This window comes from Pocillopora damicornis, chromosome 12 (assembly GCF_964200805.1).
Source record: "Pocillopora damicornis chromosome 12, jaPocDami1.2, whole genome shotgun sequence".
Classification (NCBI taxonomy): Eukaryota; Metazoa; Cnidaria; class Anthozoa; order Scleractinia; family Pocilloporidae; genus Pocillopora; species Pocillopora damicornis.
In genome coordinates, this window is record NC_142681.1 from 14,857,624 (window position 1) to 14,874,324 (window position 16,701).

At 40.9% G+C, this 16,701-nt stretch overlaps 1 protein-coding gene across 1 annotated transcript; it reads right to left on the reverse strand.

Annotated features, from left to right (window-relative positions):
• Positions 1–493: 493 nt before the first annotated feature.
• Positions 494–13,569, reverse strand: LOC113681245 (ATP-binding cassette sub-family C member 4). Its single transcript, XM_089189084.1, has 7 exons — positions 13,258–13,569; positions 9,205–9,746; positions 8,135–8,517; positions 6,089–7,434; positions 4,938–5,508; positions 3,367–3,503; positions 494–2,948 (listed from the first exon to the last, which is right to left on the reverse strand). The coding sequence occupies exons 2-7, from the start codon at positions 9,697–9,699 to the stop codon at positions 2,080–2,082; spliced, it is 3,801 nt and encodes a 1,266-aa protein (XP_089045210.1). The 5' UTR covers positions 9,700–9,746; positions 13,258–13,569; the 3' UTR covers positions 494–2,079.
• Positions 13,570–16,701: the final 3,132 nt, after the last annotated feature.

The window sequence follows — 16,701 nt, forward strand, 5'->3', positions numbered from 1 at the left end:
TTGGTGGCGAGATCGTTCCTTGGTGGCGAGTTCGCTGGCGGCGAGTCTACTTGGTGGCGAGATAACTGGATACCGTCCAAACCTGCGAAGGGGGGTCCATATCCTGTAGCGGATTTGGATCGGGGGTCCAAATCCGCTGTGACACCAGGTGAGATTTTGTTACAAAAGGTAATATTTTCATGTGTGCGCGCTATTTTTTTTTTTTAAGTATCAGTCTCTCCCGCAGAGGAGAGGGGACGACTCCCCGTTAAATGACTCGCGAATTTGATATTATTCACACAGCCATCGGCTGTGTGTGAAACTGCTGCCAAATGAATAGATTCTCGGGCAAGACTACAGTTTCGATTCTTTCTGAATCTCTTCAATTGCCTCCTAACAACGAATTTGTCACGGAGGAATAACAGGAGTCGCACAGGTCCGCAAACACTTTTTAACTTTACTTTCCATGAATCAAATGAACCTTTTTAAAAGTTAAAATTCTCATTAAAATGTAAAAATTCTTCAGTCCATTTTAATACCTTTCGATTCTAATTCGTTACACTAAGTAATATTACTTTCAATTTGTAGAACCCGCGAAACAGGCCATATGGGAAAGGGAAAACTTAGCACAATCACGTCACGCAACATATCAAGCCGGGTTTGTCCAGTTGATTTTGATGGTCGCAAGGAAATGTCGAGTTTGTCGCTCAAAACCGCTGTGCTCCATAAGAGCGTAACATCATTGATGATGGAAACAAATTTGCGGAAAGGAGGGTTAGTTCATCGGGTTCCGTGAAGCTTGCTCTCCAATGCAAACCATCCAGTGTGGTGTCCCTCAAGGTTCGATTTTAGGCCCCTTTATTGTTCATTCTATACATAAATGACCTCCCTGATGCCTCTGAATTAAAAGACCCTCTGCTTTTCGCTGATGACACAAGTAACGTTCATTCTCACTCAAACCCAAATTGCTTAGAATCCGTACTTAATAATGAACTCCAAAATATTAATGTTTGCCTAAAATGCAATAAGCTCTCAGTTAATATAAAGAAAACTAACTACGTAATTTTTAAACCCAGACAGAAGAAACTTAACTCCAGTATTTCTCTCTCCTTTGGAGGTAAATTTCTACAACAATCTAACATAACTAAATTCCTTGGGGTCTATATTGATGATCATCTCACCTGGAAACACCATATCAGCTATGTAAGTAAACAAATCGTTAAATCAATAAGTATTATATTCAGGTCTCGCTTTTTCCCATCCTCTACAACCAAACTCACTTTTTACTACACCTCAAGTTATCCTTATATCGTCTATTGTAACTGCACCTGGTCGTCCACATACGTATCTAACTTAAATAGAATTTATTACTTGCAAAAGCGAGCTTTGCGGGCTATCACCAACGCAGACTACCGAACCCATTCCGCTCCTTTGTCCTCCAAACTAGGAATTTCAGATATTTTCCAAGTCAATACGTTTGAAATCCCCAAATTCATGTTTTATTACAAAAATAACTTATTGCCTCTATTGCTTCTCAATCTTTTTGTAACGAATAGCCAAATTCACAACTATGGTACCAGAACAGCCAGTAATTATCGAACGCATTTGTACCGCACAAATCTCGAGAAACTTACAATTCTTTAACAAGATCCTAAAATTTGGAACTCTCTTCCTGTTTCAGTCACTCGTTCGTCAAACCTTCCTGGTTTTAAGACGAAAATGCAAGAGTTTTTACTTAAATAATTACTGAATTGGCCTAGCTGCACATTCGCAGCACTTTTTCTATACTTTATTTATTAATGTAAGTGAGGTGGCTCTCCCATAAGCCCGGTGACTTCCTGGGTCTCCTCGCCTTCTAGCTGTAACCGCTGTAAATATATTTTTTGTATTGTGTAAATAAGGCAAATAAAACATGATGATGATGATGCACGCAATTTGCTTCTGCATAACTATGATAATTTTGTTAGTCTTTAAAAAAATTACACGTGCTTTTTTATTCCAAATTGCACTCGAAATCATGTGATTACCAATACTAATATCTTGAGCTCTGTAGGATCAGACCTGCGTGACATTCGAGGTATTTCAACCTTAAACCGCATCTCAATTCATGTTCATCATTGAATCAAATTTGTCAAATCCTTTAACTTTTCCATTTTTCAAGACCAAAATCTTCTGACAGTCTTTTATTGTGTTCAAACGGTGTGCTATAGTGATGACAGTGGACTCTCTCAATTTGTCCCGCACTACATTCCAAACCGTCTGCTCTGTGTCTGGGTCAACATGCGCAGTTGGCTCGTCCAAGACGACGATTTTACTTCGCTGTAGCAGCACACGAGCCAAGCAAATTAACTGCCGCTCTCCAACACTTACATTAGCGCCATGTTCCAGCAGTTCGTGATCGAGCTTGGCTGCAAGCGCCTCGACAAAATCTTTCAGTTGCACATCCTCTAAAGCCTGCCATAATTCAGCGTCTTGAAACTTGTCAAAAATGTCTAGATTTTTTCTCAATGATCCACTAAAAAGAACAGGACTTTGACCAAGAACCGAGATACCTTGTCGAGCTTGCTGGAGGCCTATGTCTTTAATTGGAACATCGTCGATGATTATCTCTCCATCAGCATCAGGCATGCGCATAAGAGCTGCTACAAAAGATGACTTCCCAGCTCCCGTACGGCCGGCAACTCCGATCTTTTCTCCTCCTTTGATGCTAAGATTGATGTTCTTCAGCACTTGAGGTCCCCCCGGATAGTACGTCAGTGATACATCTCTCAACACAATACTTCCTCTCCGAGGCCAGTCTTTTGGCGGTGTTCGTCCTTCCCCGTATCCAGGCTCCCGGTCAAGTTTGGTATAGGTCATAACTCGCTCAACTGACGTCATGTAGTTTTCCACTTCGGAGGTTTTTCTAACAGCGTATTGAGTCGAGCTCAGAGTTTGGATGACGTAAACAAGAGCGAGACCAGCATAAGCTGAAAAAAAATTGGAGCTTGAATTTATAAATTCCGGACTAGTTTTCTCTTGGCGGGTTAAAACATTTAACGAAAACTTAGCAAAGCTGGGTTATTTAGCCTGGTCCAGGGAGTCACTTAATGGGAAGTACTAAATAAGGCATCTTTTTTACGTCGTTGTTTTGACTCCAAGCTAAGTAGGTGCAGAGGAGTTATCAACACAAGTTTCCTGTTTTGAATCATAGAAGACACTTGAAAGTTTGCTCAGCACTTAAGCCACCCGAGTGACTCTCACGTTTCTGTCGTGTTTATAATAAAAGTGCAAGTATTTTCACACTTATTTTATTGTTCAGTTGTTCATGCTATGTGAATACGCGACTATATAGATTCTTTCTTTACAAAGAAAGACTAAAAAAGTTTCCAAGAATCTTGAGCTTACCGGCATCTTGAGATACCAAGATTGCAGCCAGAGCAACTGCACCGACTAACAAGGAAGCGAGACAATCCAAACGTGTACCAAGCCACCTACCGCTGGCCATCACCAAAATGTACGCCTGATTGTGAACATCTTGATATCTGAAGGGATAAGTTTTCATTACGATAAGTTCTAATAATAGAGTGATTTTTCAGTTGACTATCGAAATAAACCGGATTTAGAAGCTTTGCAACACTTTGCTTCGTGATTGGTCCAGCAAACTCGCGCAAAACCAAACGCCTATTGGTCGTGCGCGTTCAGTTCCCGCGCTCAATGCCGTTTCCTCGTTTTTACGTTAAGTCCTCTTTCACTACTTGTGATCTTTTCTTTTGTTCTAATTGGCTTGTTGTTTTCAAATTGTATTTTTTTTACCACCATCACTCCAAAATACACTCTAAGTTGATTACATCGGGTCTGCACATTGAAGTGAGACCAGTGTCTCCTTTGGCTTGACAATGTAACGGAGCCTGTCAACAAATCCTGCCCGACAACCCACCCTCTAAAAAAAGATGTTACTTCTAGCTTAGTATCCGAGAGATCCCTTCCGTAACCACATCTCAGTCTTAGGCATGCTCTATTCGTCCAGATGAAGGAAGCTAGAGTCAAGTTTGTTAATGATATGGACACTTTTTCATTAAAAATGATAAATTCCCCCTCAGTCTTAGGTATGCTCCATTCGTCGAGATGAAGTTAGAGCTGCTAGAGCCGAATTTGTTAACGATATGGATATTTTCATTAAAAATGGTAAATTCTCCAAAAAACCCTAATTCTTAATTGCTCACTATCACAACTACATCTTGTATACTAAGTATAACATTTATCGGAGGGAGAAGACGAATGTCACTTTTCGGTATTTTCTGTGAAACTCATAATGGTAATAGGACTGAGTGGAGTCCAATTCGGCCAGTAGTCATACGAATGATTAACAGAAGCGGATGACTACGAAGCGGGAGTCCGGTTTTTTTTAATCACGAGTATGATTGAAAACAGAATTGGACGACATAAAGTTCTCTTACTAATTGATTAAAACAACAGCACGCGCATACACTTTCACGCAGATATGACTTGCTAACCGTCCTATTACACTGTCCAATTACAAGCATGACACTTATAATTACACTGTTCTATTAGTGCTCAAATCGCGCTGTTCATAACCAATCACGTTCCATAAATTTGTTACAGTTTTGATTAATCATGAAGTTTCTGCATCACGCGACCGCTCATATAATGGATCTGTCGAAATCCCATCAGAAGAACCAAAACCTTACAGAGCAGTTACTGTAGTCTTACACTAGTAACGCCTTTCGTGCCTCTTTCGGATAGCTTCGTTTCGCGACCGTGCCTCGTATACGGAAAGGTCCACTTGCTGACCAGTGTCTCAGCACATACCAGATAGGAAGACGCGTGATGCAATTTCGTGTATTGGCAATAAATGAAAAATAAATAGCTCACAGAAAACGAGCAATCATGAGTCATTTGTGCCCCGTATGTTTATCGACTCTGGCACCACACCTGAATCAATGTCTCTAACATACCTGTACAGTGCATCCACAAAATCTCTCTGTCTTTCTCTCGTACGAATCGTGTCCAGTCCTATCAGGGTCTCCGAAAAATGAGCGAAGACTGGGCTTCGGGATATCGACTCTAACCTCTTTAGTTCTCTGGCAGTCTTCAAGTAATAATTGGATAGAAAAACGACCAGCACGGAAATTGGAACAACAAGAAACATCAGCCAAACATTTATGGCCACTATAACCAGAATTTGGGCAAATATCACCAAGAGCCTCTGCATTGCCGCCAGGAATGTTTTGGGTAACATCTCATCTACGCAGCCAATATCATTGGAAAAGCGATTTAGGATTCTTCCCACTGGATTTGAATCAAAGAACAGGACAGGTGCTCGTAAAATGGCCACAACCATTTTATCGTGTAGCCGCTCGGCGCATTTTAGAGAAACTAAGAGGAATCCATAAGCCCGAACAATAGTAAATATAAAACACACGCCAACCAGACAGGCGAAGACAGATAGATATGTTTTATTCTTCTGATCCTCTGGGTTTAGCCTTGCAAGAAACGAGAGCCACAAGTCTGGAGCACCTATGATGGCTAAAAGGATAAGATCAAGGCGTGGTGGTTCAAAGGTATATTTATATGATCAATCAGTTAAATGTGGTAAGATTTATTGGGCCTAGACACAACTCGCCTAGGTTAGCTATTTACGTTTATAACAAAAGAATGTTCATGTAAGCACCAAAATCTCACAAAATAGATGAGGCAGTCAACCATGTTACACATAAATAATGTTGGAAAACAGTATTCGGTCTCAAAATGTTAGTTAGGAACGTGTTTTTTATCTTTTTCAGGCGAGTGGAGGCAAGTTCAAGGCAAACGCGAGGAGCAAGACACCAGCTCTTCCTTTCGCGCGTGACTCGCCATTCACGTTCGACTCGCGCTTGCCTCGCACTTGTACGAGCAAGTGAGACATCGGGAACATGGTCAGAAATTTGTGCAGTGTCTCTTAACTCTGTCATCTAATCTAAAAACAACGCGTATTGTTGGTTAAAAGCATAGCCATTGTGAAATGATTTGCACGAAATAGAATAAAAGAAATATAGAAAAAAAAGGTTTCTGTATTCCCTTTAGGGCCTAGCCCAAGGCTTGCAACTCACTCTAACAATAAGTTTACCTTGAGTAATGAGACTTAAACCAACCATTCCAGTTATCATCAGAGGATGTGCTCCACTTCTGAAGTAGTCCCAATAAAGCCTGGATGTCACAACGCCGATTGTACGATCCTCCTTGGCTATTTCCAAACTCCTCGCTTCATTAGGCAAAGCATGTGTTTTATAGCACTTTTCATCATCATCGTGTTCCTCCTTATCTTCCAAGGAGAACGGCCAAGATAGGTCTGTTCTGTCCTTCAGAGCTGCCTTATAGAGCGGGTCAACAATTGAACTAATTACACCTTTTTCGTGCAGTTCAATAAAGCGTCCCTTGTCTAGGACACGCCCTTTGTACAACACAATCACTTGATCTGCATTTACCATGTGCTGTTGCTGATGAGAGGAGAACAGAACGATTTTATTTCCCAGTAGATCTTTGATGCACTTGTTAAAGATGTGTTGGCCAACTTTAACATCGACAGCACTCAGTGGATCATCCAATAGATAAATATCTCCGTCAGCATAAACTGCACGAGCTAAACCTACTCTCGCCTGCTGTCCTCCACTCAGAACCTCGCCGCGTTCTCCAACAACTGTTTGGTCGCCATCAGGTAGCCGCTGAAAGTCTTCTTTTAAGGCGCAGACGTCGATTATTCTTTCGTACTTGGACTCCTCGAGGTGCTGGCCAAATAGAATGTTTTCTTTTATCGTTCCTGAGAACACCCAAGAAGTCTGAGGCAAGTAAATAACAGAACCTTCATAATCAATCGTCCCACTGGCGTTCGAAATTTCACCAGCGATCGCTGAGAGCAGAGTAGACTTACCACTTCCAACCGGGCCGGTGATGACTGTTAAACTCTTTGAAGATGCAAAGAAGTTGATATCCTGAAGAATAAATTCATCTTCATGATGCGTTTTTGCGTAGCTTAAATTTGACACACATATAGAAGGCCCTAATACTGTTGATTCACGAGAGAGGGAAGCTTTCTCTGTATTTTCCTCTTCTTTTCTCAAGTAAGTGCGGCTTTGGTTCCTTAAGGTACTTTTCGCTTTTTGTGGGGGCTCGTTGCTTTCATCACTCTCCGAGGCTTCCGACAGATTTTCCAAAAGAAGGAATTCTTCGATTCTTTCGAGTGAAACGTAGGCGTCATACGTTAACATTAAACCAGGAGTCATATTTAACATGCCAATAAATTTTAAAACATCCAGAAACGACAGGAGCATAAAAACATTGGCGGGCGTGAGGGTCTTCCCTGTAAGCACCATAGTAATTACTGACACCAGTGTGGCCAGTGGCGTTGCACTGTATGACACGGCATCGATGCTTGACTGAATGGCTGTCCTCTTCGAAATGATGCTGATTTCATTTCTGAAGATAAAAGGTTATCATAAGTTATGTGGGCATTCTTTCGAACCAACTCGTCGTCAGTGTTCTCTCTAATTTGAAATATTAACGAGGTGAACAGGCGGCAAGTGCACCCTTCCTCATCGTTCACTTCTGTGTGAAAGTACGTCTTTGCGGCCCCACGACAGCGTATGAGGAATAATACCGACTGAAGACAAGTTAGACTCAATGAAATGTTTTACCCATAATAATGAAACGATTATTCTCCGTAGTGGAGGTGATATCCACCCCCTTTCACCGACACTGAGGTAAAAGTGATTAAAATATTTTCGGGCGCAAATCCCGCGGGAGTCGCTCCAAGATGAATTGCAAAGGATATTCGGAGTTTGAATAACCGGTTATAGCGCTCTTTTAACACTATCTACTAAGTACATACTGATAAAGTTTAATTGGCTGACTAGACCTCCGGTGATAATACGGGTTACTGATCGGTCCAAAGATTTTTGGACCTTTCTTTTTTTTTTTTTCTTTTTTTTTTTTTTGGGGGGGGGGGGGGGCGGGGGGGAATGTTTAAACTGCCTAGTTTATAAAGCTCTCAGTGGAGACGAAACAGATTTGTGGTTATCTATTTCCAAGTTTTGAATAATTTGGGGCAGCAATTACGGGAATGAATGAAGCTAGTTGTTTGAGCTTATTTATGAATAAAAATGATAATTTACCTTACCTTCTTACATGTTTTATCTTTCGTCCGTATTCGTCCTCCCACGCATGCATTTTGACCGCGCGGATCCCGGAAACTACTTGATTCATTAGGGAGATTCGCTGATCTGACACTGTAGCTGTGCGCAGACGCAGCTTAGCGTTAGCATAGGACAAGACGGCAAAGTATGGCATGAGAATACACAGGAGGAACACACCCGTGACAGCCTGCCAACCAATCAAATTGTAGATTAGGAATATTGCCCCTGCATAAATAGGGACTGCAGAAACGGCTAAGACAAAAAACTTGACTGTCTCTTCTTCCATTCTTTTAATATCATTGGATATCAGATCGAATAAGCGTCCTGCAGTGAATTTCAGTAACGTCTGCTTGCTGAGTTGAAGTGTCTGAAAGAAAGTAAAGATTTCACATTAAAGAAGAAGTTTGTTCCATAAACCATACGACTTAAATCTCCGGCATAAAGATAACCGTGACTGCTTTTTGAGACGAAAGTATCCAAACCTCTATCAAATTAAAGAAATATGTTCTTCGTCTTGTCACGAGCGTGGAACAAAGATAACATTCCGAGTCCCCACGAGGAATCGATTCCTCATGGGGACTCAGAATTATTTCTTTGTCCCACGCTCGTAACAAGACGAAAAAATCTTTCTTTATTTCTTTACAAAGCTCAAAATTTACCATCACTCTTATTTCAATCTACTCTTTCAAATTTTCTTTAAATGTGTAAAAGGGGCGACAACTCAGGCGCCATCTTTAATCTCGTTCAGAAGCGCGGCCGTATACGATATGGTTTCTGTAGCCTACTTCCGCGTTAACTGCAGGCTAAATAACTTTTTGTTTCCTCGAGTCTTTTGTTGCAGGATTGCTCACTCTCGTATAAGCAGCAACTGGCGATGATGTTTAATTACCCTCTCCTCTCGGGTCTCCATATGGCATAAGCCGGTTGCAATCGATCAGATTTCTAGAAAAAATAATTCTTTATCGGATAGATAAATGTGTTCAAGTTTCTTCGGCTTAATTTGGGGTGTTTAGGGGTATTAGAAAAATCGGTTGAGCCTTAGGATCGTGCCTACCTTGTGGTACACCAGTCCCCTTAGGGCGCTTCCTATTTTGATCCCCAATATTTCACATCTGTAGTCTTGCTGGTGCATACCAAGACCACCGATCAAACCATTGAGACACATAGCTAATGCGCAAGCGTAGAGCCGATGAGTGTTCTCTGCCTCAGTTGACATAAGCTTAGAAACAAGATACCCAAGAAGCAGTGGAAAGAGAAGGCGAGAAGTTGTAAACAATACATTCCCCGTCAGAATGATGATAACATCTTTGGCAGAAAGTATATCAAACACACTCCTCCAAAGTTTGGGCCTCCTCCCATTCATCTTGCATTGATGTTTCTCGCTTTCCCAGCTTTTTCGAAGCTTTTTGGTAACATAACGGCCAGAGTTCTCGTCTGACAAGGGTAAAAAGTCATTTTGATCCAAAGGTCTTTGACTGCCCTCTTTAAGGACTCCGTTCATCCAACAATAAAAAAGTGAAGATACAAAACTGATTTTTTTTATCTTCATGACCAAAGATTTTCCTGTAACCGCCTTTTGGTGCCATCACTTAAGACCTACAAAATAGTAAGTCATTGTTAGCATTTTCAATGTAAATGGTCAAATGTCTGTGCATGTTGTTCCAGGATTTCAAAACCAACTTAATGTAAGAGTTGTAAATTTACATAAAATCCAATAAGTCACGGTGTTTTGTAGAACCTCATGACTATTACATAGCCTAAAAGGATATAGCCTAAAAAACAAAATGGTTAATAATCAGGATACCCGTCATTGAATAAGTTTTGTGCTCAAAGAGTGTCGAGTTTTCCTTTCTCTACTTTTTATGAACGTTTAATTTTCTTGGCATAGTTTGCGTGACAGCGGTTGCTACGCTTGTTTTTGTTTAAAATTTTGCGCGGGAAATTTGCGCTCGGCCGGCCAAAATTGATCCCCTTGCTCGGGTGAACCTGTTGAGCTCCAGGCTCCCTCTTATTTGAGGAAGCGGCATGGAACCAACTTTCCGTTCAGAATGGAGTTTCCACAATTTTTTGCCATTCCGATTTCCTTCTAGTCTCCTCTAAACAAGAACTTGTCGCATTCATGACAAACTTACTAGTCTTAAAAATAAATCAGATCTTTTTTACTTCCATTTAACGTCCACCGAGGCGTAAATTAAAATTTCACAAGCGAGAAAACGTAACTTTTTCCCCAGGCTGAAAATAACCGCATAATACTGTAAAAATTGGATGCCTATCCAAGACGATTGCGTGATAGGCCAAGAATGAATTTGTCAGTGTCTGGCGAAATGTAACAGTCGAAATTCTCCAGCCAACAAAGCGCGGTCTGCACAGTTTGTACGGTCTGCACGGTCTGCTCGATCTGCACGGTCTGCAGTCTGCTTTTTAGCATAACATCTCCTGTGATGTAGCCCCCTCAATCAAAGCTTTTAGGAAAACCATACATATACACAGCCTGTTATCGACCTTGTAATTTCAACCTCTATGTATGGAATCGTAATGACGATTTCGTGTAAAAAGTATTACGTCTGCAAGTGGTTGTGCCATAGCAATTTGAAGAAGCTGCAACTCTATGTAGCTTACCTTGCAACTTTGTCTCATTAAATAGGAATTCACCAAGATACCGGTAATATTGCCGTTCCTTGCTATTTGCAAGCCATATTTATTGCACGAGCGAATAGATTTTGAGAGATTTCTAAATATAGGAAAAAATATCGACTAGACGATGTTCCTCTATAATAAGACAGACGTCGTATTTTGAAACGAGAAGATCATTAAATTTCCCAAGAGCCCTGTCTTCACCACTTTGAATGAAAGGGGACTTATTTTAAAAGTTTTGAAGGCGCATTTTCAAAATAAATTTCAAAGCTCTGGAGACAGAAAACAGGTTGAAAACGGAGCTTTCGGTAACGCTATGACTAAATGCTAGGTAGCCGGACATGGTCTCCAGAAGCGTAGGCGCTAAAATATGGAATGACCTAAAACCACCAAAAACCACCCACAACCACCTAAAGACACTAACAATCAATAATTTCTGAAAATACTTGAGCCTTCGATCGATTTGGAACGTTAAAGGAACAGCGCTCCTTTCCAGAGGCTTTTCACGCGGGTCGAGGCTGACCGAAACCGGACACCGCGCTTGAAAAGCCTCTGGCACCCAGGGTAGACAGGGTAAGCCAAGAACTAAAATCGGAACAAATCAATGCCAGCATGTCGTAGGTTCCGAGAGCTGATTGACTCGATCTATTTCGCGTTTGGAACTCGTAAGGATGCTGCTTGTAAGTGCGATCATTTTAGGGAATTTATAAGCTACATGCATCTCGCGAGATTTGCAAGTTCTGCCATCATACATCGTTTCAAATGTCACAGTTCTTTTCGTGGTTTCCTATTCTTAGTCAATTTCACTTTTTTCTCTGAATAATATACCAAGTTATTAAAAAATATATTTCATTTTCTTTGTTGTACGCTCGCTCCGCAGCCCTATTCGAAGCAATTTCAGATGGTTAGGGTTGCTCGGATTCCCTGAAACACATCAGCCACGATGCTATATAACGCAACCTCATCAAATTTCTGACTACCTGCTTGGTGTCCCGTTGACCTCTGTCAGACGTTGAAAAAAGCAGACCTCGAAAACGTAGTCTATGTATTACTCGAAAAGCCTTAAGGCCCTTGGTGGTGCTCCTGTGTAAACAATTTTCTTTCTCTTTTTCCCTGGTCATGCGAGCCATTGAATGGGCAAATGTCAGACAGTATCGGTTTTCGCTATTGATGGGAACCCGCAAAGCAAGACAACATTTCCCGTGTATATTTACATTTGTCAACAAAATTGTCACAAAATGATACAAATAGCATTCTGAAGGTGGTTGTAGGTGGTTTCAGGTGGTTTGAAATGGTTTTAGGTGGTTTTAAGTGGTCATAGGTGGTTTTAGGTGGATTTAGTGACGACCTCTCAGTCAAGAAGGCGAAATACTCAACAGTCAGAATTTTTCACAGAATTTACACCGAAATTAAAGTTCTTTCAAACTTCTTAGGAACATCAGATGTTTGCTTAGAAATGTCAAGTGATTCCAAAAAATTAACTTGCTCTTTTAGAGGACAAATTCTTCTAGCTTGTGCACACCATAATATTGCTTAGTTGTCGACGCTTTTGATTAGACTGCCGGGCACGGTCTCGAAAAAGCTAGATGCACGGCAGTCAGAAATTTTCCACAGAGTGCCACTAAATGGTTCCTTCAAACCTCTATAGAGTATTAGGGTGTTTGTTTAGTAATGTCAAGCGATTTCAAATATTAATTGGTCTTTTGGTGGACAAATTCTCCGAGCTAGTGAAAAAGCTAACATCAATGCTCTTTCAATATTTTGGCGGTTTAACTAAGGTCTTGTTATGCACATGATTAAGGTCCATTCAAATCTGTCTGCCGCTGTCGACGACCGTTCTAGTGTGAGCGGAAAACATTCGTTCCTTTTTCTTTGGCTAGAAATAATTTGGAAATGTTAACTGGGAATTTTGTCCAATGAAGAATGGACCGTAGCGCGACTTTAATTAATGGTTGAAATTCAAACTTTCGACTTCAGTTGTTACCTGAATAATCGAGCGCCATAGATTCTTTCGCTCTAAATAAGTTTGGCAAATCATTATGAAGTTCTGTCCATAATTTTCTCAGAGTATAGTAAACTGGAACTCAATTTCAGTCGCACTTAGCTTGACTTGCGCTGATTCAGGACTCAACCTCAAATAAGAGGAATTTAAAACAAAAACGTTTCTCAAAAGTGGCATAAGCCTCTCGACGTTTTCCCTTTATTCTAAGGTACCACTGCTTTCCATGGGAGCGATTGTAACTCACTCTACGCTTTTCCTAAGGCTTCCCTGTCTTATCATAGGTATCAATACACCCCCTAATGCTAGGATGCACTTTGAGAGTTAAGAGAATCCAGTGCACAAACGCAGAAACCAAGCACCTTAAAAGACCCGTAACTTTCAGCACGCTAATTAATCCCATTGATTAATGCATGCGAGTATAATTTTTATTATGGTGAGCGCTCTCCGACAAAATTTTAATGATCAACTTACCAAGAGCAAGCCAACTTTTGCAGGCTCCGCATTTAGCCTTGTTTGTGTAAAGATTCTTCTCTGGAATGGCACTTGCTATGACATAAGCGACAGCACTGTTAAATATTGTTTGCGGTTGAATGAAGTTCCGAATGAATTTATTTCCCGCCAGTTCAGCTTATTCACTGTCCTTATTATCGGCTCGAAAGTAAAGATGAAATCTTTATAACTGAGCTACGCACACGATTACGAGCAGTTTACCATTTGATCACTAAGTTCAGCTGTATGTAACCAAACCAGCAACTGCGAGAAAGAGTCGATGTAGTCACTGATCGCGTGTCATCGATTGCGTGTCGTTAACGTTACAGAAGAAATATTCACGCCCAAAATACTATTAACAATGATTCTGGGAGATAAAAGTAAATTTAATTCTACTGAGAGATTTTTCTTGGTCTTAATCAAGTGCGTTTTAAGACGAAAAACGAAACATAAATTCCAATGTTTCGGAGTGTTCATTACTCCTTTATCAAGATCTAAATTGCTTAGGGTTATCCTAACCCTAAACCCTAACCCTCACAAATACATACAAGATCATGCAAGTTACAGCACTTACAGCGATTTTGGCGCGAAGAATTAACATGAAAGGATTAACATCAAAGGGTGCGAAGATTATGAAAATACTTTTGCCTGAATGGAGTCTGATTGGACGTTGAGATGTGGCTTTAAAGCTGTTATAAGAAGCATTTCGTACACGAAACCGTCAAATTTGTTTCTGCGTTTCCTGAGCACTTCAACACGCGAAGGCAGATAGTGCCACGCCACGCTTTATGGTTAATGCAATGCACATTTGAACTAAAAATATAGTTTATTTGCTCGCGGCTTTCAGATGTAAAAAATAGGTTTTCCACCCATTGCCCACACCTTCAAAGCCTATGGTTTCCAACTATTTTAACCTATGGTTACTACTACTATGACTACTATTACATTGTAGAAAAGTTTTCTAGAAAAGTTAGTTTGGACGCGTCTCAAATCCGCGCGAAAGCAGATAATGCTATGTCAGGCATAAGTGATTATTCATTTTTGAGGAAATATGTTTAGGAGAGACTGTAATGAGTTATTTATCTTACATGGAATTTAACTAATCTGTGCCGCTATCTCGTAGACCTGCATCTCCTCTCATTTTATCCGCTTGTCCGAGAAGATCTAAATTTATACCCAACGTGAATTAATGTTGATATGCTCATCCAAGGAGATCTAAATTTACACTCAAAGTGAATGTTGATATGACAACCTGTTACTCTCTGATATACGGCCCTAAATCTGAACATAGCTAGGCTGCTGAACGGTTTCCTATCTCTGAATAAACTGCTATCTTATCTATGAAGGGGTAAGTTTCTAACGAAACTGTGATGCTGCGTCGGTGGGAGAGTATAGAAGGTAATTTAGTGTTAACAACTGGGTTGAAAACGTAAATTAGCCACCGTAAAGAGTAAAAAAGCTGACGTTTCGAGCGTTAGCCCTTCGTCAGAGCGATTAGAGGAATTGTGGGTTGTGTATGGATTTATATGTAGAAAGTGGAGCTACGCCATTGGTGGGAATATGATGACGAAAAAACAGGAATAAATTAGTTGAATGAAAAGCGCTCGTTGATTCCGTGGGGATTAAGGGTGCCGATTTGAAATATAAATTTTTGTTCTAGTGTTTTACGGCTTTCCGAACTGCCTAGATGTAAGGAAAGGCCGAAAACTGCCATATGCTGTTTAGAATGATGAGGAAGATTAAAGTGTCTAGCGACTGGCTTGGATGCGTCCTTGTCATTTATTTCCACATCGCGAAGGTGTTCTCGGAATCGGTCACCCAGTCGTCTTCCTGTCTCGCCGATGTATAACTTATTGCAATAAGTGCAAGTTATGCAGTAAATAACATTGGCGGAGGTACACGTAAAGTGATCAATGATCTTAATGGATCTTTCGGGTCCCGATATTTTCTGTACGTTGTGAATGAAAGGACAAGTTTTGCATCGTGAGCGAGCGCATTTAAAAGTTCCAGATTGGTCATTGGTTTGAAATGAACTGCTGACTAAAAAGTTGCCTATGTTTTTGTCACGTTTGAATGAAATAAGTGGGGGTTGCGAAAAGATAGTACCAGTCTCTGAATCGTTTTGGAGTAATTTAAAATTTTTAAGAATGATAGATTTAACTGCGTGGTTGTGAGGGTGAAATGTAAGAGTAAATGGAATGCGATCCGTGTTCTCCTTCTCGGCCGTTTGTAGTGCTGCCTGTCGATCGATTTGTTGGGCATGGTGGTAGCCCGCTTGAACGACAGAAACAGGATAGCCGCGTTTATCGAAAAACTGGCACATTGCCTCTGATTTTTCGGAAAAATCAGAGTCGTCACTACATAAACGACGAAGTCTGAGAAACTGTGAAAAAGGTATGGAGTTCTTGACGTGTGATGGATGTGAGGATGAATACAACAAGTAACTATGTGAATCTGTAGGTTTGTAGTAAACACTAGTACATAAGCCGTTGCCTTCAATTGAAATTTTGATGTCTAGAAAAGCCAAAGAATTGTCGGAAATTTCCCAGGTATATTTAAGAGCCGGATGAAAGGAATTGACGGCGGTTATAAATTGAGTGAGCTCCTCTTTGGTAGAGGAGGTAGCGCCGATGCAATCGTCAATGTAGCGGCCGTAGAGTTGAGGTTTTGGGCCGTGGTATTGGCTAAAAAATTGATGTTCGATAAAACCTACAAAAAGATTGGCGTAGCTGGGTCCCATTTTAGTACCCATGGCCACGCCATTAGTTTGTTTGTAGTAGTTACCACCGAATGAAAAGCAATTGAGTGTGAGTACTCTTATCTCTCTTGTGAGCATTTCGTTGGTTAGTAAGCGGCGGACGTAAATTGGTAGTAGTATACGGCGTCTCCATAGGAAACAAAGGGATGCCGCCATCAATTAGCATAAAGAACAAAGGATTCAAGATGGCGTCTAAATCCCTTAGGGAGGATTCAAGATGGCGTCTAAGTTCCTTAGGGAGGATTCAAGATGGCAGCAGTGACGTCATCGAAGATGACCTCATTCAAGATGGCGGTGTAATATATTCACAAAGTGAGGGTGTATGAGGTGTAAAAATTAGCTCACGGCTTCCCCTAGAAGTCACAGCCGCCATTGAAAGAGTTGAACAAACTGGTAGAAACTATCAAGACAGAACCGACGACAGAGAATACGACAGAGGTAGAAGTGCTTGAAGAAGACGAGATTCCACAGGATTCTGGTACAGGTACGTATCGGTATTCCTCCACGGATGAGTTACTGGATAGTGTGGAAGTCAGTTATCCATGTCCGATCCACCAAACCATGATGGACGTATTCAAATCTAAAAAAGAAGATTGTGACGATGTATTCCTGCGTCGCTCGACCGCCCGTTGCCCAGTATTTTGTAACCTCAATGATTACAACCGTTA

Excerpts from the sequence above, each read along its gene's own strand:
- LOC113681245 (XM_089189084.1), bottom strand. The coding sequence starts at position 9,699 with ATGAAGATAAAAAAAATCAGTTTTGTATCTTCACTTTTTTATTGTTGG. Across the intron at positions 8,518-9,204 it reads GGGGACTGGTGTACCACAAG|ACACTTCAACTCAGCAAGCA; the intron begins GTAGGCACGATC and ends ACTTTCTTTCAG. Across the intron at positions 3,504-4,937 it reads TTTGTGGATGCACTGTACAG|ATATCAAGATGTTCACAATC; the intron begins GTATGTTAGAGA and ends TTATCCCTTCAG.